The 19,351-nt window shown below is 33.9% G+C and overlaps 3 protein-coding genes and 1 pseudogene across 4 annotated transcripts; 3 read left to right on the forward strand and 1 right to left on the reverse strand.

Moving 5' to 3' along the window:
• Positions 1-2,443: 2,443 nt before the first annotated feature.
• Positions 2,444-4,180, reverse strand: LOC107014347 (60S ribosomal protein L44). Its single transcript, XM_015214219.2, has 4 exons — positions 4,063-4,180; positions 3,005-3,184; positions 2,770-2,844; positions 2,444-2,679 (listed from the first exon to the last, which is right to left on the reverse strand). Exons 1-4 carry the CDS (start codon positions 4,063-4,065, stop codon positions 2,620-2,622), a joined length of 318 nt encoding a protein of 105 aa, XP_015069705.1. The 5' UTR covers positions 4,066-4,180; the 3' UTR covers positions 2,444-2,619.
• Positions 4,181-8,490: 4,310 nt separating this feature from the next.
• Positions 8,491-14,036, forward strand: LOC107014345 (BOI-related E3 ubiquitin-protein ligase 1-like). Of its 2 annotated transcripts, none has more exons than XM_015214217.2 (4): positions 8,491-8,746; positions 9,153-9,265; positions 12,543-12,904; positions 13,346-14,036. In XM_015214217.2, the coding sequence occupies exons 2-4, from the start codon at positions 9,157-9,159 to the stop codon at positions 13,871-13,873; spliced, it is 999 nt and encodes a 332-aa protein (XP_015069703.1). In that variant the 5' UTR covers positions 8,491-8,746; positions 9,153-9,156; the 3' UTR covers positions 13,874-14,036. The 2 variants fall into 2 exon arrangements, with proteins under 2 accessions (XP_015069703.1, XP_015069704.1); XM_015214218.2 differs by lacking the exon at positions 8,491-8,746 and adding an exon at positions 8,785-9,036.
• LOC107014346 lies at positions 9,272-12,526 on the forward strand (annotated as a pseudogene).
• A 1,223-nt stretch (positions 14,037-15,259) lies between the features above and the next one.
• LOC107014344 (phosphoenolpyruvate/phosphate translocator 1, chloroplastic) lies at positions 15,260-19,315 on the forward strand. The gene is made up of 9 exons (XM_015214216.2): positions 15,260-15,836; positions 16,356-16,478; positions 16,565-16,717; positions 16,954-17,039; positions 17,174-17,258; positions 17,545-17,664; positions 17,798-17,866; positions 18,650-18,779; positions 18,961-19,315. The coding sequence occupies exons 1-9, from the start codon at positions 15,447-15,449 to the stop codon at positions 19,035-19,037; spliced, it is 1,233 nt and encodes a 410-aa protein (XP_015069702.1). The 5' UTR covers positions 15,260-15,446; the 3' UTR covers positions 19,038-19,315.
• Positions 19,316-19,351: the final 36 nt, after the last annotated feature.

Genomic DNA, 19,351 nt, shown 5'->3' on the forward strand with positions numbered 1-19,351 from the left:
ATCATAAGAAATGAGAAAATTAGGACAAATCAGGTAGGGCCTATATGGGCCCACACTCCAAAGCCCATATTGTTAATTAGTCATATGGATTGCGTACACGCTATCAGGCCCAAATACGTAGACTTTACTCTTTAAGCCCTATATTTTTTGGACTCTTGTCGGTGAAGGGCCCACTTTATAGCCCAATTAAATACCTCTATTTTTGTCCCCTTTGTTTTGGGGCTTCAAGCTTGATTCTCAAGCAAAGTTCAAAGTCTATATTCCCACTATAGTTTGTCTTTTCTTCCTTCATAATTTTCATTTTTTTCCAATAAATTTGGAGGTACTTGTTATTATATGATTATTAGAACAAGTGCCTCTCGAAAAAATCCACCAAGATAGAAATTAAGGTCTTCGTATATGTTATTTATGGAGTCTTGTTGTTAACTTGTTATTTAAAGCGCATCAAGAATTTGCACATGCATGCGTTAAAGAAAACTCGCACATGACCCTCCATCCAACGACGAAGCAAGAATTTTAATAAAATTATTCAAAATATGTAGAAGTGAATATATTAAAAAAGAGTTGAAGGAAGTTCAATAATTACTATATATACATAAAATATAATTTTAACCATTTATAAATAGATCGAAGATTGTTCATACGAACCCCTCGACCTGGCGACCTCAGACCGGCCCCATCTCAAGATAAATAATAAAAGGAAACTCATTAGTAGTTGAAACGTAATTTAATCTCAATGATTAACTTCCAAAGAGAGGAAATTAGTTCCGTAATTAACTGGGTCAATGGGTTACCGGTCCTTTTTTAAATTTTTTTTAAAAAAAACAATTTTTTCGCATGATACTAAATTACAAATTATGACGGATCCAAAGTAGCAACAGATAAGACATATTAACCAAAAAAAAGATCTATAGAAAATATAATATAGCTAAATGTCAACTATGTTTTTTACTATTTTAAAGCAACCTTTGTTTGGTAATGATTACTTTAATTACAGAGCTTTTCTCTATTTAAAGAGTGATTTTTGTCGGAATACGATCTTGTAATCTAGTCACAAAGTGATAATTGAAACCATATCCCACTAAATCAATCCATTTCTATGTTTAAATTTAAATAATTAAAACTCTTAAAATATTTATAATTGTTAAATTTCAAATGTAAGTAAACTATCTTTTATGTGTATGTATATATCTTAAATATGATGTATACATTTTGATTGGCATGAAGAAAGGCGAAAATGTGTCTTGTCTTGACCTATGGTTACTTGTACTACAAAAGAATATAATGTATCAACTGTTTCTATGCTACTTATTCTTAAATTCAGAAAGAGGAAAAGCACAAAAAGATTTCGAGAGACAAACCTCTCATTTCAAGTTACTGAAGATGCACCACACTCTGGTCCAAATTAAGCTACTCAAGTTTTAGGAAAATGACAGAACTTAAATAGATTATAACTAATTTTACAAGACAAACTAAATACTAACTTGTTGACTTCTTCTTCCAGAGAAATACCAAAAGAATGACAAAACAGAATAGATATATTTGAGCATTTCTGTCTAATTTGTTCCTTGAAGCTATTATTCACTAGAGAGTCCTTAAAATGTAATCCCATCAAAGAGAAACATTATTATCTTGGTATGGTGGTGGCAAATGGACAGATCGTATCAGATTTAGATGGACCGGAAATGGATTGAAGAATAACTTCTCTAAGATAAGACGCAATCACTATCTCCTCAAAAATAGGCCTTGCTAGCTTCTTTCTTTCTTTCTTTATATATATATATATATATATATATATATATTATCACCGGAGAATATTTACCTAAAAACTGTTATCTAAGTAAGAATTAGGGACCTTATCAGAACAACAAAAACAAGTAGAAATAGAAATTGGTAAAACGTTTCTGATAAGACTTTTTACACTCTTACTCGGATGACTTTACTTAGTGAGATTGAGAAGTCTTTAAAAATAGAAACGGTATGTAAAGTGAACTGATGTTTAAACACAAGTGATGCACTTAAACAATGTTCATGTATATTTCAACTTACGCCAGCAGCAGAAAATGTTACACTTCTGCGTAGGATTTGATGTCTTGAGAGACTACACAGCATCTATGAATATAGGACGTTTATGGGGCCAAGAGAAAACCAATCTGAGAAAGTAGAAACCTTCAATAACAAAAGCCAGCAAATAAGGCCAACGAAGAAAAAAGCTCATTAAACCCTAGCTGAGATTTCACCAAAATAATTAGCATTCAACTTTGCAGTCTCATTCTTTCAATGCAGATGATTTATGCACGACATAGGACAGCATCTATCAAGATGAGTGAGTCCAGATCAACCAAACCACCATATATTCAAAGTATGTAATCCTTATCAGGGAGATACCTATTATATAAACTAAAAACATTAGAACTTCATCCAATAACTAAAACAGTAACCATAGTATCAAAAAACTTGAATATAGATATAGATATGGTCTCCATATAACTATCCATAACACAAAATCATCTATTGGAAGACAATGTAACACAAAATAAACATCCAAAATAACTAAAATTCAACAGTGCAACATAGGAGAAGGCAAAAAAGGAAGCTCTGAATGACTTCAGAGGCAATCTAGAAAAGTGAGGTTCCCTTTCCTTTCTTGTCCCCACCTATTTCAAAATGCTTACACCTCTGCATAAAAAAAAAGAAAATGATTTAACTTATCGAATATGCAAAATAAGCACTGCTAAATATAACAATGATCAAATTCCATTAACAAACCTTGATTGGGTGCTGTGAAACATGTTTGCAGCCTTGGCACTGCAGCCTCAACACAATCTTCTTTGTGGTTTTAGCCTGGTTGTATCAGCAAAAAGGAAGAGGTCAGTTATTCATTAACCAATATACCAAATATAGTGCTAAATCAGTGAAAAGTTTTTCATACTTGCTGAAATTCGTTTGTATATCAATGTTACTTTGTAAAAGAGAATGCACATATCTATTCTGGATATGTTACCTTTTTGTGGAAGACAGGTTTGGTCTGACCACCATAACCTGACTGTTTCCTGTCATAACGACGCTTCCCCTGAGCAGCCAAGCTATCTTTCCCCTTCTTGTACTGTGTCACCTTATGCAAGGTGTGCTTTTTGCACTCCTTGGACTTGCAGTAGGTCTTCTTTGTCTTAGGAACGTTCACCTGCAAGAAAGAGTCACAATGAAAGATTAATATATTAAGCCACATGGAACATATGAAGGCTTTATTATATGCCAAAAGCAGGTAGAAAGCAAAATCAACGAAAATCATAACATATCTAAGAAATATATACTAAATGATGATAATGTTTGTCTCCTAAAGTTCCTCATCAAACAGAATAAACCATTAGCACACAGTCCATAGGCTACCCTTCAGTCTCCAATTCTGGTGCTCATTTCATTTCAGTACAAAGTCTTCATTTCAAAATTATAGGAGCTAGAACATCAATCAAAGTCAAGTTGCACTTGATGCTTAATGATTTCACTACTATTTTTTATTATCTGTTTGTGTTTTTATGTTGTTATTAACATTGCTTTGTTATAAAAAAAACTCTTTAATTTTCTCTACCTCAACAAGGTGGCGGGTAAGGTCCGCGTACACTCTACACTCCCCTCCCCAGACCATACTTAGTGGATTTACACTGGGCATGTAGCTCTTGAGCTAGGCCTGTAATTAATCCTACATGGCTACAGTAAGAGATATGGACTTGCTGCTATTCAATTATTAAACTGAAATGTGCTCAATGGGTACAATTCTACCAAGGAATCAGGAATAAATACCGAAAACCGCAACTACAAAAACTATATATCAGCAAACAAGAGGAACAAATTAAAAGCTCGTTAGATTCATGTACTGGATAACTTTACGATTCATCATTTCATCCAGTTTCTGAACTGGTTTAAAAATACCTTAGTATAACAATGGAACGTTTGATTACTTTGCTTCGATGGGATTTAAGTAATGAACAATACTGAATGGGTACTTTACTATCACACAGTAAATCAATAAGAAATCAAAGAGGCGGAAAGAAGAAGCAATACCATTTTCGCAGGCCGAGAGGTTAGACAGAAATAGCAGAGAGCACAATCGCCGTTCAGCTGGTGCCGATCGAAAGCCCTAAGACACTAGAAGATGGTAACTTTTATACTCCGACTTAGGGTTATGCACGATTAGGCGGGGTGGGTGGGCTCTGCTAGTGGGCCGAATCTATTGGGCTATAGTTGAGGACATTTTATTGGGCTTAATATTGTATGGACTAATTAAGCGGGCCTGTTACATGTGAGTTTTCAAATTATAAATTTAGTATTCTAAAATTCCTTTTTCAAAATATCTGATTCAGCTACAATTAATTAATTGATTTAAATCATACTCGAATAAATTTTGATTAGGTAGAAATTCTGTGAAGTTTGATTTGGGAATTGATCAATTTGAATGTTTCAGTTATGAAGAACATATATGATAAAATCAAGACTAAAGTAAAAACAGTGGGAAGAGACGAATCACTTTTTAGCTTTGATAGGTTGCATCTTGCGTTAGACATCAACACTTTAACATGTACTTGTTTGCCTTGATAAATGATACATTGACGAGACATGTTCAGTGTGATGTGTTATGGTGGATGTATTTGGTTGACAAGACTAGCGATCGTCGTTAAAGCTAAGCTAGAGTTTTGAAGATAAATTTAGAATCTAAAGATTTTACGTTGGTTAGAATCAAAATAAATATTTGAAGTGTAAGTTCAGTGATGTAACACATAAAATCGATAAGCAATGAAAGTTTGTTACACATTATAATTGTCAGACAACAGAGAGAAAGTTTCAAGTATCTTGGATCTATTATCAAAAAGAGTAGTAAGATCGATAAAGACATCACACGCCATATTAGTGCGGGGGAATGAAATGGAAGCTAGTATATGAAGTCTTCATGTTATAAACAAATTGTCATAAGAATTCAAAGACAAATATCTACATAGTCATAATTAGATCAATTTTACTATATAAGGGGAAGTATTAACCAATTAAAACTCTTACATTTCGAATATGTAAGTTAAAGAAAGAAAAATATTATGATGAACTTTTAGACATATTATGAAAAAAAAAAAGATTAAAAATGACAATTGTATGGACTAAAATTTTGTTGATCAACACTAAAAGGCGATGATTCTTTATGTATCTATTTGTCCGTTCTTTCAATCTTATGAGAGCTCCTTTATATATGTGTGAGCTAAAGTTTTCGGGATATTTTGATTCAAGTAATTTAGAAGATTTTGAACTTGAAGAATAAATTGAAATTATATTGTTGATTTAATGGAAGAGCCCAAATATAATTTGAACTTTATTTAAGTCATATTATTTTAGTTAAAAATATTAATACAATTTTATTAATCAAATGATCAACAAATTAAATATGAATTTATTAATCTCAAATAAGATGATAGCAATTTTAATAAAAGTATCAAATTCGACATCCAATTGAAAAATTAAAAACTTTTAAAACTCCAATCTCCAAATCAAATATCTAAAAGAATTAAAAAAATATGATTCTAATTTCAAATTGGTCCAAAACTATGGCCACCCACTACACAACATTAATAATATTTTGTCCAAAGAATGGATCCCTTATGCTTAGGGGCTCCCCCGCAGAAGAACGTTACAAAGGGTCCCACCACAAAGTGGAGTGGTCTCAGCCGGCTGCTTTGAAGGGTTAACACTAATAATGTTCACATGCGTGTCTACTCACTACTTATACTCTGTTTTTTTTTTTTAATTTCGTATTTGATATTTATATTAGAGTCTGATTAAATTTAAATTTTTTATTGAAAGTTTCATAATAAAAAATAGAGAAAATTATATATAATAGCAAACTAATAATCTAAAATAAATAGAGTAGCTAGGGTTTGATTTAATTGTGCTCCATAACAAACGTTTGCAAAAAATTGTCAGTCGCCTCTCTCCCAAATATCTCACTCACCACTCTCCTCCAATCTCTCGTTCGCTTCCTCACTTTTTATATAAACACAAGTGTATAAAAATTATTTCTAATTATATAAAGCAGAGAAAATTGTATAAATACATATATTTTTGTTTCCCTCTCTCCCCTCTTCCAGATCTCGCTCGCCACTCTCCCTAATCTCGCTCGCCACCCTCCTATTTCTCACTTAAATACAAATAGAAGCGAAATGTATAAATTGCGTTTCTGTTTGTATAAACTGTGAGAAAATTGTATATACACATGCAAGTACATATATTTTCGTCATATATACTTATAATTATACAATAAAAATACTCTTTTGCCCAGTTTCTTTTGCCATTCTCTCTTTCTCGTTTTATATAATTTTCAAGTTGTATCTAATTCATCTCTTTCTCGTTTTATACAATTCGATTAATTGTATATTCCTTGTCAAGTTTCTTTTGTCTTTCTTTTTTTCTCATTTTATACAAATTCAAATTGTATATAATCGTTTTATACACTTATAATAATACAATTCGCTTTATACACTTCGTTTTTTGTACAGTTCTCTGCCCAAGTGTCTTTCTCTTTCTTGTTTTATACACTTCGTTTTATATAATTTGCTTCAACTGTATATGTATAGCGAAATGTATAGTTTCTATGTTTGCCATGGAGCGCAATTATGCAAACTTTACTATAGTATACAAATATGAATTTCTTATTTGCTATATGTGAAAGTTGCCTTAAAAAATAAAATGCATCCTAACAAGGTGACTTCGTATCAAAAAAATTCAAATTTAAAACCTCTTGATTAATAATGAAAAAATACTTATCACTCTATCGGCACTTGTTGACTCCTCTTCTGTCGTCTTCCATTGGCACCACCTCACCCGGAGATCCTTATCATCATTATATCATCACTCCCACATGTTCTATCATTCTCATTTTTCCAATATTTCCTCGTGGATTCTTCACGTCTCTTCCATCTCCTTTTTCCCCTTTTCACTATTCTCTCCCCCATTCCAACTTTTTCTTTTACCTCCTCGATATTCGGTACTTCATTAAGAATTTTTTGATATCGAAGAAGTCTAAATTCAAAGCATAATATTGACTTGAAATATCATTTCACGTCAAGTTATATAAAAAAATTGTGAGATAAATATATTAATCACTTAAAAAAAAAGTTATATGGCTGATGTAAATTAAATTATTTTAAAATTTAGAGTGTATCCGTTTAGTACAAATACAATAAATATAGAGAGCATCATTTTAAAACGAAACGGAAGGGAATGCTAATAAAAAAGTATTGCTTGAGAGCTTGGATTCCACTTGTAAATGTCATATTTTGGGTGGGTGGTTGTTGGCCTAGGACCGACCACCACCTGCAGACAAGAACCCCTTTAGAAGTAACTATGGCATCATTTATTCATTTACTATAATGCCCTTTTCTTACTCCTTTAACCACTCACCCCAAAAATGTATAGATTTTACTAGTTTGGCTCCTAATAAAATTTAACTTTTGAAGTAACTATACTATTTTTTACGTAATTTATAATATATAAATTTTACTTTAAAAATATTGAAAATTTTATGAGTAAATTGCAGATCATACATAAATTGTCTGACTTTCGAAAAACAATATATATCACATAAATTAAGACACAAAGAGTAACAATTTCTTCTTACATGTTAGTCACTAAAGCTAATTTCATCCACAGTCTTAACATGTCTAGGCTTTATATGTCTTAGTATAATTTTATTAGATAAATTTGATATAAATTATTGATTTTATTTTTGAATTATTGATTGTTTTGAAAATACTCATTTACTTGACCTATTGAGCTTAAATACATCTTTATCTTGTAACATGAATGAAATATACTTTTAAGTTTTCATTAAGTCTAGGAGTAACTTTTATATTTTTCTCGGTCTTTTATTCTCTTACAAGAATTTGAAACATTTGATATGTCATGTGACAGATCATGGTATATTCGAATTTAATTAATCAATTAAATGAATATTTTTATAACTGTCAATAGTTTAAGAATGAAACTATAGTTTGCATTAAGTTCATACGTATTTTCAATCCTTCTATTTCTTTTAATGATTTTCTTTTGCTTTTTACTATTATATTATTTTAACAAATTTCTATTATTATAATATTTTGTTATTTTCGCTTTTCACATTCAAATAGACTTTTTTTTTTGAAAATAACTTTTCTATGAGTTCATAGTAAAATATTTATACGCTTTGTAATTTATTTTACTAATCCTATACGTGAAATTTCAATCAATGTATTATTACTTATCATTATTAAATTAGTCGCATATCATATTTGTGAAATTTCAATCAATGTATTATAACTTATCATTATTAAATTAGTGGCATATATAAAATTTGAGGATAAAACTTGGAATGCGGAAAAAAAATGGAGATTTAATGGTTGGGGGGTAAAAAGGTAAATAAAAGGGTAACGGAAATAAAAAAAGGTTAGTGGTGGGAAAAGGAAAAGAAAGCTGTCAAAGAGAAAGAGAAAGAGAAAGAGAAAGACAAGGGGAAAAAGGAAAAAAGGAAGATTTCTTCAACGAGTGAGTCTTGTGATTGTATCACCAACACCAATACCAATACCAACGCCAAAACCAACAAATGGAATCGTTTTTCTTAACCGAAACCTTTCCCCACAACTATTACACCTCCACCACCATCACTTCTCCCCATCTACTATTATTATGCTCCCATTCTTCTCTCTCTTCTTTTTTTACATCTAATTTCCAGGTACCCATTTCTTCTCTTTTGTTTTTTTATCAACATTTGGGACTTGGGGTTGTTTTGTTTTTTGTTTTTATCAACATTTTGGACTTGGGGTTTTCTTGTTTCTGATGTTTCTTGAGTTTTCTGTTGTTTAAATGAAACATTTACGACTTGGGGTTTTCTTGTTTTTGGTTTTTATCAACGTTTTGGACTTGGGGTTTTATTGTTTTTTGATGTTTCTTGAGTTTTTATCGACATTTAGGACTTGGGTTTTTCTTGTTTTTGGTGTTTGACGGATCGATCAATCTATAGGGGTATTTTCTTGATTCATTCTTGGGGTTGAGTTATTGATTTTGGAGGTTTTTATTGAGATCTTGTTGGCTTTGTTGAATATTGAGGTTGTTGAATTAATCTTGTGCTATAATTTCAGGAATATGTTTGGAGAAGGTAGCAGTGGCAACGGTTTATTTCCGGCTTCATTAGAGGGGAATCGTTTCCAGTATGATATGACTGCATTGCCTCAGCTGCAACTGTTTGGGGATGGTGAGTTTCCCATATGTACAGCTGACTCCAATTAGGATTTCTGTTTTTGCAATATGATACTTACTAATTTGGTTCATGATTTTCCTCTGTTTGTCACGAATCTGGTAGATTGATTGATAATACAGGCTCTATGTTTTTTTGGGGGGTTTCTTTTGTGTTTGGATTTCCACATTCAGCATTGTCATGCCTAACTTTTTAGCTTGAGCTGTGAAGTCTGACTAGCGTGTTGAATCGGTTTTAGAAGATTGTTATGAACTGACCTGTATTTGTGTTACAAAGACTTCTTGTAATCTAACTGGGCTGGGCTTGTATTGCGCCTGTGCTTAATTAATTAGAGTTGATCCAGGGCATATGTGGAGAGCGCCTTCTCTTCATGGTCGTTCGGTACCTCGATGCCTAAAGCATGCGGTGAGGCACTAGGACTGGTTGAGTTACTAGGTGTCTAATCCATAAATATTAGGTGAAATTAGAACAAACAAATTGCTGCTTAGCTGATGCTAATGATGACCTGCAATGCCAGCATCTCTTAGCATCTTTAGTCTATCCTGTTAAAATATAAAGTGGGACTGAAAAAGGAGACACAATCACTTCAAGCAGTGGAAAGAACAAAAAAGGATGTGTTCTAAGTCCTTGGGCTGTTGAACAGAATTCAAATACACCGGAATGAAAAACAAGCCAGCATGTAAAGAGTATACATTTGGCAAGTTTATGTTGATGAAGGTTTTGAGCTTATGCTGATTTTATAGAATCACTCCGTGCATTGTTCAATTCAACTAAATGGGCAAAAGACTCGTTTTAATGTTAAACCCGAAGCCTACAAGGGACATAAAATGATAGTTGCCTGTTAATTTTGTTCAGATCACTTGAAGGGACTGTCTCGTTGTCGTTTCTTTCTTCAACATTATATTATATTTTAGAACAATTTGATTTTTGTTGTTTCTAAACATGTATGCCATTATTTAAGATTAGAGGTACATTACATATAACCTTTTGCTATATTCTTGAGAAAGATAAGATAACTTTGTGCTAAAACAGCTGTAGACTTTCTAATCTGCACATGTTCTTCTTAATCCCAAATATTATTAAGAGGTAAGTTTTACGAATGTTTTGGAAGTCTTTGTCTGGAGTAAGCAATCTTAAACTTGAGGAGAAGGAGTTTGGGTTCCTTTGTCAGTTCGGATCAATCTTATTTTTCACTTTCCAAGAAATAAATCTTGATCTGTGGCTGTTATTAAGGGGGTTCCATTGGTGCAGTAGTTGTGGCGAATGTGCACAAAACTTAATAGGCTATCCAAGTTGGTATAGAAAATATATTAGGAATTGAAGTTGCTTGTACTCCAAAGTTCTAACTAATTAATTCAAGTCCTTGTAGGTTAGGAAAAATTAATTCGAGTCCTTGTAGGATTAAGAAAAATTAATTAAGCCGCCGCCTATAAAATAGAACAAGCCTGTTTATGAGTCCCGAGAATACCCAAAGTTTCTCCCATCTACAAATTAGGATTCTTCCATGGATATTGAAGTTGATCATTGTGCTGCTCTGGATTTACCCTCCGGTGAGGAAGGGGCAAAGCTTTCTGAAATCGACATATCTAAAGCCTATAGAAAGAGAGAATTAGAATTGCATCCAGATAAGAAACCCGATGATCCAATTAATGCTCACTTCAACTTTCAAAAGCTCAAGGCTTCCTACGACATTTTCAAGGATGAGAAAAAGAGGAGGTTATTTGATGATGTACTCCGTATGATGCGTGAGATGATCCAACAACAAGAACAAGATTCGAAGCGTAGAAAGAAGAGGTCAGAGCATATTTTTGTACCTGATATTAATTTGGCTCGACTAGAAGAGGAGGAACAAATAGCTATGAAACTTCTAGCTGAAATTGCTAGAATTCGTGAAATATTGCTTCCAAAGAAAGAGTCACCAGACGTGTGTTGACAAGGAAAAGGTGCTTAAGGTATCTTGGGGTAAAAGTGGTGAAGATTATACTTGCCAAAGATTGAAAGAGTTATTTAGTAATTTTGGTGAGGTTGAACATATAATCATGAGTTCAAACAATAAACGTTACGCTCTTGTTGAAATGTTATCTAAGGACGACGCAGCTAAAGCCGCCTCCTCTCGTGTCTTGGGCAATCTCTTAATTGTGCCTCTTCAGCCTCCAATGCCACCATTTTCTAACAATAATTGTGCCTCTTCAGCCTCCAATGCCACCATTTTCTAACAATAATTGTGCCTCTTCAGCCTCCAATGCCACCATTTCCTAACGATGCCGAGGGCTCAAACAATATTAATTTGTAGTGTTAAGTTTAATCTAAAATATGATTTGTAATTGTTTCTCTGAAAGGTGATATGCTAGCTTATAATTAGATATTTTGTTTATTTGACATTACATGAAGTCTACATTTGTAGTGCTAGTTTCAATCTTGTAGAGGTTGTTGATACATTGGTTGCAATGTAGATTATAACTCACCAAGATGAATGCTGGCTGCACATTCATATTCTTTTCTTATTTCTTCCATTTAAAGTTTAAAGTGTAATGACTTTGGTTGATATGATATCTTGATTTTGTCTTACTAATAGACTTTACCTAAAAACTGTATGAAACTTAAAGGTCACCTTTGGGTAAGGGGGCCAATGAACAGATTACTCTTAATGCTTGGGATGATTTCAATGCTCATTTTGTTTGTTCATCTGATTATTGTTATGAGACTTGTTCTAAACTAAGAGTCAGTTGATCAGTACATAGCTAAAACTGTTTCTTGGATGTCATCTGATTGTTTATGAGACTTGTTCTATACTCAACATCAGTTAATTAGTACTTAACTAAAACTATTATGCATTATTTAGTCCTACTTCTCTCCATGATTAGCTCTGTTTTCTTGGCTGGTGAATATTATAAAAGGTGATTTTTGTGTTCTGAAAATATGGTCATAACTTTGTGAAAAGGTAGAGAGAGTTCTTTGTTTTTAAAATCTACCAGAGGCATGGCAGTTTAGATCCTTCTCTGATGCTTTAATCTTTCATATTATATATTATACTTACCCCCACCCACACCCACACACCCACCCACATATACACTCATTCTATCATGTTTAATCAGATTAATGCTTTCTTTCTATGTTTATTATTTGAATTATGGTGCTGATTTGTTCTTTGCTTGGTGCTACTTGCATAATTTTCCACTGACTTGCTGTAAAATATTTAGCCACTCTGACGGGTGTTAACAATTCCTAGTTCTGTTTTACTTGATCTCACATACAGTTTTTTTTTCTTGTTCAGTCACCGTTGGATGTAGTGGCTACCCGATAAGCCACAATGTCAATGATCACCCATCTGCTGCGCTTCGCCCTACCAAAAGAGCCCGGGATATTGAACCCAACTATAGCCAGCAAAAGCTTCAGATATCCTTGAATAACAACTTTGGTCAGAATGAAGTGGATCAAGCTGGAAGTATTTTGAATCCAATTACTGTATCAACTGGTCTTAGACTTTCTTATGAGGAAAAAGAACGCAATTCATCAGTCACTTCTGCTCCTGAAAACACGAAAGCAGCCCTCCCTGCTCGTCTACCAATAGACAGTGGTTTTAAATATGAGATTGACAGGCAAAGGGAAGAATTTGATCACTACATGAAAGTGCAGGTAATGTATTGTATTCATTAACTTAGACTGAAGTTTGGCATATCATACTTTAGATTGATCTGGATTAACTCATACAATGTGTCCTAAAAAGAACTATGGTTTTCTCCTATCCATTTTTGATATCTGTACACCTACGGGGAAAGGGGTTGACATGTATTTAGTCATTATTATGCATCCTTTGATATGCTGGATTGACTTGTAAATATTGTTTATTATATGAGTAAGAGCATAAGTAGGAGCATTTCTATCTTTTCAGTATCACAAAGGTCTGTGTCTCCAACTTATATCTGTGAGTTGGTCAAATGTTGATAGTTTAGGGCATAAAGAGTATAAGAAATGACTTGGATGTGGATACAGATACTGACAGATTTTCTGCATTGAATTTATGTTATATTGAAATTTTAGTCCTTGGTCACTTCTGATTCGTCCTTGGTAACTCAGGAAGATAATATGATGAAGGGCATGAGGGAGTTGGTTCATCGACAGACAGCATCTTTACTGAATTCCTTGCAAAAAGAAGTTAGCAGGAAGTTATATGAGAAAGATGTTGAAATAGACAATATGAACCGCAAGAACAGGGAGCTTGGGGAGAGAATTAGGCAGATCACTGTAGAAGCTCAGTCATGGCATTACAGAGCAAAGTACAACGAGTCTGTTGTTAATGCCCTGAAAAGCAATATTCAGCAGGCTATGGCCCATGGTTCCATGCAAGCTAAGGAAGGCTGTGGAGATAGTGAAGTAAATGATGCTGCCTCAAGTACAAACTACCATCTGGCAAGTGGTTCACATGACCAAGTAGCCAATATACATCAACTAAAATGCTGCAGAGCTTGCAAGAGTAAAGAAGCCAATGTCTTGTTAGTTCCATGCAGGCACTTGTGTCTTTGTAAAGAATGTGAAGTGTTTATTGATAGTTGCCCAGTATGCCAGGTAATGAAGACTGCAAGTGTTCAAGTTTACATGTCATGAAAGACGTACGTATATACGAACACTTGCACTCATCATAATCTCTTGTGTTTTGAAGAAGAAATGTTTAAATTATGTGATGTTACATAATCATGAACTGTGGATGCCTTAACTATATGAAAATACAGATCAGCTGATACAAGGATGATCTTTTAACTGGCTTGCACATTGTTTGCTTTTTGTTATGCTCTTCTTTTTGAGTCTTTGCATGTGCATTGAGGACCACTTCACTATGACAAATGGTTGCTCTGGATACCTGCAAGTTGCAAGTAGTGACAAAAATGGCAAATATGCTTATGGTATTTGAATAAAGAAGCCATTTCTTTTCCTTGTTTAAATATAAGTATTTGAATATGTATCATGAATCTGTCTAAATATCCTGAATAGAGTGATGTATACTTTAATGACTACTAATTTGTTTTTATCTTAACAAAGAGAAGGAAATTAAACAAGGAAGAAAACCTAACTTGATGAGAAGTGCGTTTTTGCTTTTATAGTGCGATGGGTCAAATTTATTGGCCTTGTTTGTGTTAGAAACGATCTTTCTAGTCATTAAATATGTATAGTGGTATAACTTTTTGTATAATAAATAAATAAAATAATTATATAATTTCAGCAGAAATAACTGAACTTTTGCATATGATTTTTAACCAAACATTCCATTTTATTCCCGTCGTTCCTAACTGAACTTTTAGCTATGAAAATAAGCAGTTTTATATATCAATCGCGAAAAGTTATTACAAATGTTCCTCAAAATACACATTTCTCAATTCTTTTCCTAATGTTTGTGTTTAGTTGAATTGAGAAAATAATACTGATTTAAACTTGGGAGTAACAATTTTCAATGGTGTGTGAGGATTGAGGAATATAACTGCAAATTTGCTTAGAATCATTGTCTTGGAAGTTACGGGGCGGTTTATATTTTAGAGATATGAATTTTAGTATGTGATGATACAAATAAAATACAACAAAAATGTTCCATTCACAATTGTCACACTTTCTAGGACTTGATGCAGTATTCAGTTAATCTCAATTATGCCATTTACATTGAATAATTAAGTTTAATATACCATCCCAAAAAAAATGAAGTTTAATACTACTCATTTTCAAATGTGAGAACCAAGAATTCATATAATTTAAGACCTGGAGTTTGATCTATATATTGAAAAAAAAAAAAAAGAAGCTCTTCCAGCATAAGTATATTCGTATTGTTTGTTCAGTGCTAATTTAATTTTTTATATTTTTTATCCAATCACAATGTTTCCAGTTCGGTAAGAAAATAATTTACCAATCACAGATCCAACAAATTTGTCCTCCCCCAACTACCTACATTCACCAACCCCAACCCACAATTTAAAATGTCATTGAAAATGCACCCCTAAAGTAACCAAAAATACCCAGAATATCCCTCCCCCTTACATTTCTGTTTACAATCTGTCTTCACTTCACTTCTCACGCCCCGACGGAGTCCCCAACGTCTCCTCTCCCCCACAACACACTTTATATTCATTTCCCTTCTTCTCCTCCTCCTCTTCTCACTCTCTCTGCTGCAATTTCTTCGATCTGATTCGCCAAAATGCAGAGCACAGCAATCTCGTTTTCTCCGTCAATTTCACTCCCTAAGAAGCCTCACAAGCCGTCCAGTTCCGCTTCGTTTTGTAGATTTAATCCTTTATCTCAGCCGCTTCGTTTTGGATCCCTAAATGGTTCAACATCGAGGAAAATCAATCCAATTAGATGTTCAGCGGATTCTTCTTCGTCAAAGTTGAATCGTAATGGATGGATTTCAGTTCCGGCTCCGGTTCCAGAGCGTGAGTCGGAAGGAGTGGAGGTTCGAGCCACGTCTGTGCCGGAGAGCGCTGGAGAGCCACCCAAATCTAAGCCTTTGATGGAAACTTTGGTGCTCGGATCTCTTTTCGGGCTTTGGTATCTATTTAACATCTACTTCAACATTTACAACAAACAGGTATACTCTCTCTTTCTCATCCAGCTTGTATTGATGAATAAGTATAGCTGATCTATTTGTTGCTTATACCGCTTGTTCGTACGTGTTGTAAGTTTTGCTTCCTTACATGTGGAATTGTGGTTGAGAGTGCTTCTATTGTATGTGTAAATGCATGCATGTATTGCTATTTGTGAGGATCTCCAAGCCATGAATCGTTTCAAAATTTTAGAATATTGATTTAACTTCGATAGATGTCAACTTTTTTTCTTGTTTTGGAATTATCTATTCCCTGTGCATTTATATTTGCAAATTGAGCCGTTTTCTAATAGATTGCTAATCAATTGAAGTGATTTTGAATCTCTTCACTGTCACATGTAAGATGTCTTCTGAAATGCGATTTGCTTAGAGAATGAAACTGTAGATTACTCAGTACATGTTTCTTGGAAGTGAACATGGCTGCTAAATAGAAAGTCAAATTTTGCCTTTCTGCTTGTCAAGTTGCACCATTTTCTAATTGATTAAGGTTGCTGTATTCTATAGGTGCTGAAAGCATTCCCTTACCCAGTTACAGTGACTCTCGCACAATTTGCTGTTGGCTCCGTCCTTGTAATTCTAATGTGGACTCTCAATCTATACAAAAGGCCAAAAATCAGTGGTGCACAGGTAACTTCATTGAAACAAATTAACTACGGTTTGGGGTTAGACCTGATTATATGAATGTGTTCTGATTTTCAACTTTCAATCGGCAGCTTGTTGCAATTTTGCCATTGGCAGCGGTGCATACCTTGGGCAACCTTTTCACCAACATGAGTCTTGGAAAAGTTTCTGTGTCATTCACTCACACTATCAAAGCTATGGAGCCATTCTTCTCTGTTGTCCTCTCTGCTATGTTCTTAGGCGAGGTGTGCTTTAGATGAATGTCCTTTACATTTCTATATAAATATCTTGTATTTATTTGTGACATCAGGGCGAAGCAACTATTTTTCTATTTCTTCTTCCATATATTTTCATCTTAATTCAGATTATATTTATGCCTCCGCTACTTTAAAAAGAAAAAGAAGTTCACACTTCAATTTAGTTGTTTGTCTACTGTCTGTGTTATTGTAGTTAATGACATTGGATCATCTTGTTCACGCAGTTCCCTACCTTGTGGGTTTTATCTTCTCTCGTACCAATTGTTGGTGGAGTGGGACTGGCATCAATGACTGAGGCATCTTTTAATTGGTGAGAGATTCAAATTTTCTGTTCTATATAATACCATATGATTTTGTCGCTAGTTTAGTATATAAGTGGGAGATACTTTAGATCAAGTTTTGTTCCAAAATTTTATATTCAAATCATGTGTTGTTGATTGCTAGGGCTGGATTTTGGAGTGCAATGGCCTCTAATTTAACCAACCAATCTCGTAATGTCCTCAGCAAGAAGTTTATGGTTCGGAAAGAGGTAATTTTGGTCTGTTTCATGCTATTATTAGATGAGGGTATGAAGAAAATATGTACCCAAAATTGAAGGTTTCTTTGGTTGATGTGTCAAGCTTATATGAAATCTTAGTTGTAAGAGAAAACTATGTGGATTTTTTTTCGAGAGTTCTTTTCAATTTTTCATCAAGTAACTATCTTGTTTATGGATTAACCTTATTGCATTTACAAGACAAAACCCAAGTTTCTTGCTAGTCTTCTTTGGTTTCTGAAATGCTGTGAAGTTTACACTTCCAATTTTTTCCCTTCAGGAGTCATTGGATAACATTACTCTCTTTTCAATAATCACTATCATGTCCTTTTTCTTGCTGGCCCCATACGCCTTTTTCACGGAAGGTGTCAAGTTCACTCCTGCTTTTCTGGAAGCTGCAGTAAGTGATATATAAAGTGGAATTTTTTATTGCTTCTACCCTTTTGCTTACTCTGTCGTTTTTCATTGTTCTGTTGTACAGAAATTGCAGAAACTATTTTTAATTTTTTCTTATTATTTTCCTTTGGTGCTAGGGAATGAATGTGAACCAGCTTTACACAAGGTCTTTCATTGCTGCTCTCTGCTTCCATGCTTATCAGCAGGTATAGGATTGTGCATTCGGTTTCTCATTGATTCCTTGGAGTTCTATAACACGATTCAATTCAAATTCTAGCCTGCCTTAGTGAACAAACACATAATTTATGTTGCTACAGTGATACAGGGTTATGTGAGATCTAATTAATGCATTTTTCGTCCACTTCATCGTTAGATAAGACCTTGACATAATTTGTGTAATACTGTACTTTGATTTTATGGTGTTCTGTTGCTTGCAATTTGTGGTTGCATGGTGTTACTTTTGTTCTAGTAAAGGATAGACCCTTTCTTTCCCTGCCATCTGTTTTGGACAGTATCAAGCATGCTGGAAGTGCATATGCCCATCAACTTAGACCGATTTGAAACACATGGCTCTTCCTTGCTATCTCCTTAGCACAGTTGTTTCCTGCCTGCCTTATTTGAATATAGGTCAATGTGATTTTTTTCCACTTCACACTGAAGCAGTCCGTTTGAAAAAAATTGAAGATCTATACGAGGAAAATTTGAAAAAACACAGGTGGCTATTTCATCTGTTGGCGAATTTCGGCTATGATCAATGGCCATTTTAATGCAGAATTGGCTAAAAGTTTCTCTTACAGTTATATACTCATGGCTGCGTGAACTGCTAATCAGCAGCTTGGCTTGCTTGAGTAGAATTCCTTTTTTTTTTCTTTTAATGTAATTCACAAATCAATGTGGCAAAATTTGATGAATGACTGAAAATTGTGTCCTTTAATTTGTGAGAACTGCTGGTTATGTTATTTCTTGCTGACACTGTATTTTTGGTGCAGGTTTCTTACATGATATTGCAGAGGGTATCTCCTGTTACTCATTCTGTGGGTAATTGTGTGAAGCGAGTGGTGGTTATTGTGACTTCCGTTCTCTTCTTCCGCACACCTGTATCTCCCATTAACGGTTTGGGTATGACACCTTACACTTTATACTTGGCAACCTATTGCTGATTGAGAAATCCCCTTTCCCCTTTTCACTCCTATCTGTTAACAGCTCAAATGATAATGTTTTGTTGAATATAAAAAGGTAGTAGTTAACTTTTTTTTTTCTTTTCACAATAGAGAAATCAATTTCTTCCCTTTTGATGTAGGAACTGGAATTGCCCTTGCTGGAGTTTTCCTATATTCAAGGGTGAAGCGCATTAAGGCCAAGGCAAAAACAGAATGAAATCTCGATCAATTTTGATGGTAGATTATGATCATTAGACGGATGAACCAAAACTTTGGTTGTATTGTAGGCAGGATCTTCTTTTAGTCTGTTGTGTCATGTTGGATAAATTATTCTTTTCTTAGGCAGTTCAAGTAATTGCTGCCAATTTGACGATTTCACTAGGCTTCGGGCACTGAAACATGACAGAGTTTGTATTATTTGATTACAATACCGTTGCATTCGAAATATTTCTCTTCCCAAGGTGTTAATTATCTCTCTAAGTAGAGAATCGGAAACTTAAAGTTCCGCTTTTTTTTTTGTGCGCGCAATAA

This window comes from Solanum pennellii, chromosome 3, assembly GCF_001406875.1.
Source record: "Solanum pennellii chromosome 3, SPENNV200".
Taxonomy (NCBI): domain Eukaryota; kingdom Viridiplantae; phylum Streptophyta; class Magnoliopsida; order Solanales; family Solanaceae; genus Solanum; species Solanum pennellii.

What these genes read in the sequence shown, in the direction of transcription:
- LOC107014347 (XM_015214219.2), bottom strand. An exon ending in AACCTGTCTTCCACAAAAAG is followed by an intron (nt 2,845 to 3,004) that starts GTAACATATCCA and finishes TGATACAACCAG; the next exon opens with GCTAAAACCACAAAGAAGAT. An exon ending in TTTCACAGCACCCAATCAAG is followed by an intron (nt 2,680 to 2,769) that starts GTTTGTTAATGG and finishes TTTTTTATGCAG; the next exon opens with AGGTGTAAGCATTTTGAAAT.
- LOC107014345 (XM_015214217.2), top strand. Translation starts at nt 9,157, where the DNA reads ATGTTTGGAGAAGGTAGCAGTGGCAACGGTTTATTTCCGGCTTCATTA. An exon ending in GCTGCAACTGTTTGGGGATG is followed by an intron (nt 9,266 to 12,542) that starts GTGAGTTTCCCA and finishes TTTCTTGTTCAG; the next exon opens with TCACCGTTGGATGTAGTGGC. An exon ending in ATCACTACATGAAAGTGCAG is followed by an intron (nt 12,905 to 13,345) that starts GTAATGTATTGT and finishes TTGGTAACTCAG; the next exon opens with GAAGATAATATGATGAAGGG.
- LOC107014344 (XM_015214216.2), top strand. Translation starts at nt 15,447, where the DNA reads ATGCAGAGCACAGCAATCTCGTTTTCTCCGTCAATTTCACTCCCTAAG. An exon ending in CAAAAATCAGTGGTGCACAG is followed by an intron (nt 16,479 to 16,564) that starts GTAACTTCATTG and finishes TTCAATCGGCAG; the next exon opens with CTTGTTGCAATTTTGCCATT. An exon ending in ATCTCCCATTAACGGTTTGG is followed by an intron (nt 18,780 to 18,960) that starts GTATGACACCTT and finishes CTTTTGATGTAG; the next exon opens with GAACTGGAATTGCCCTTGCT.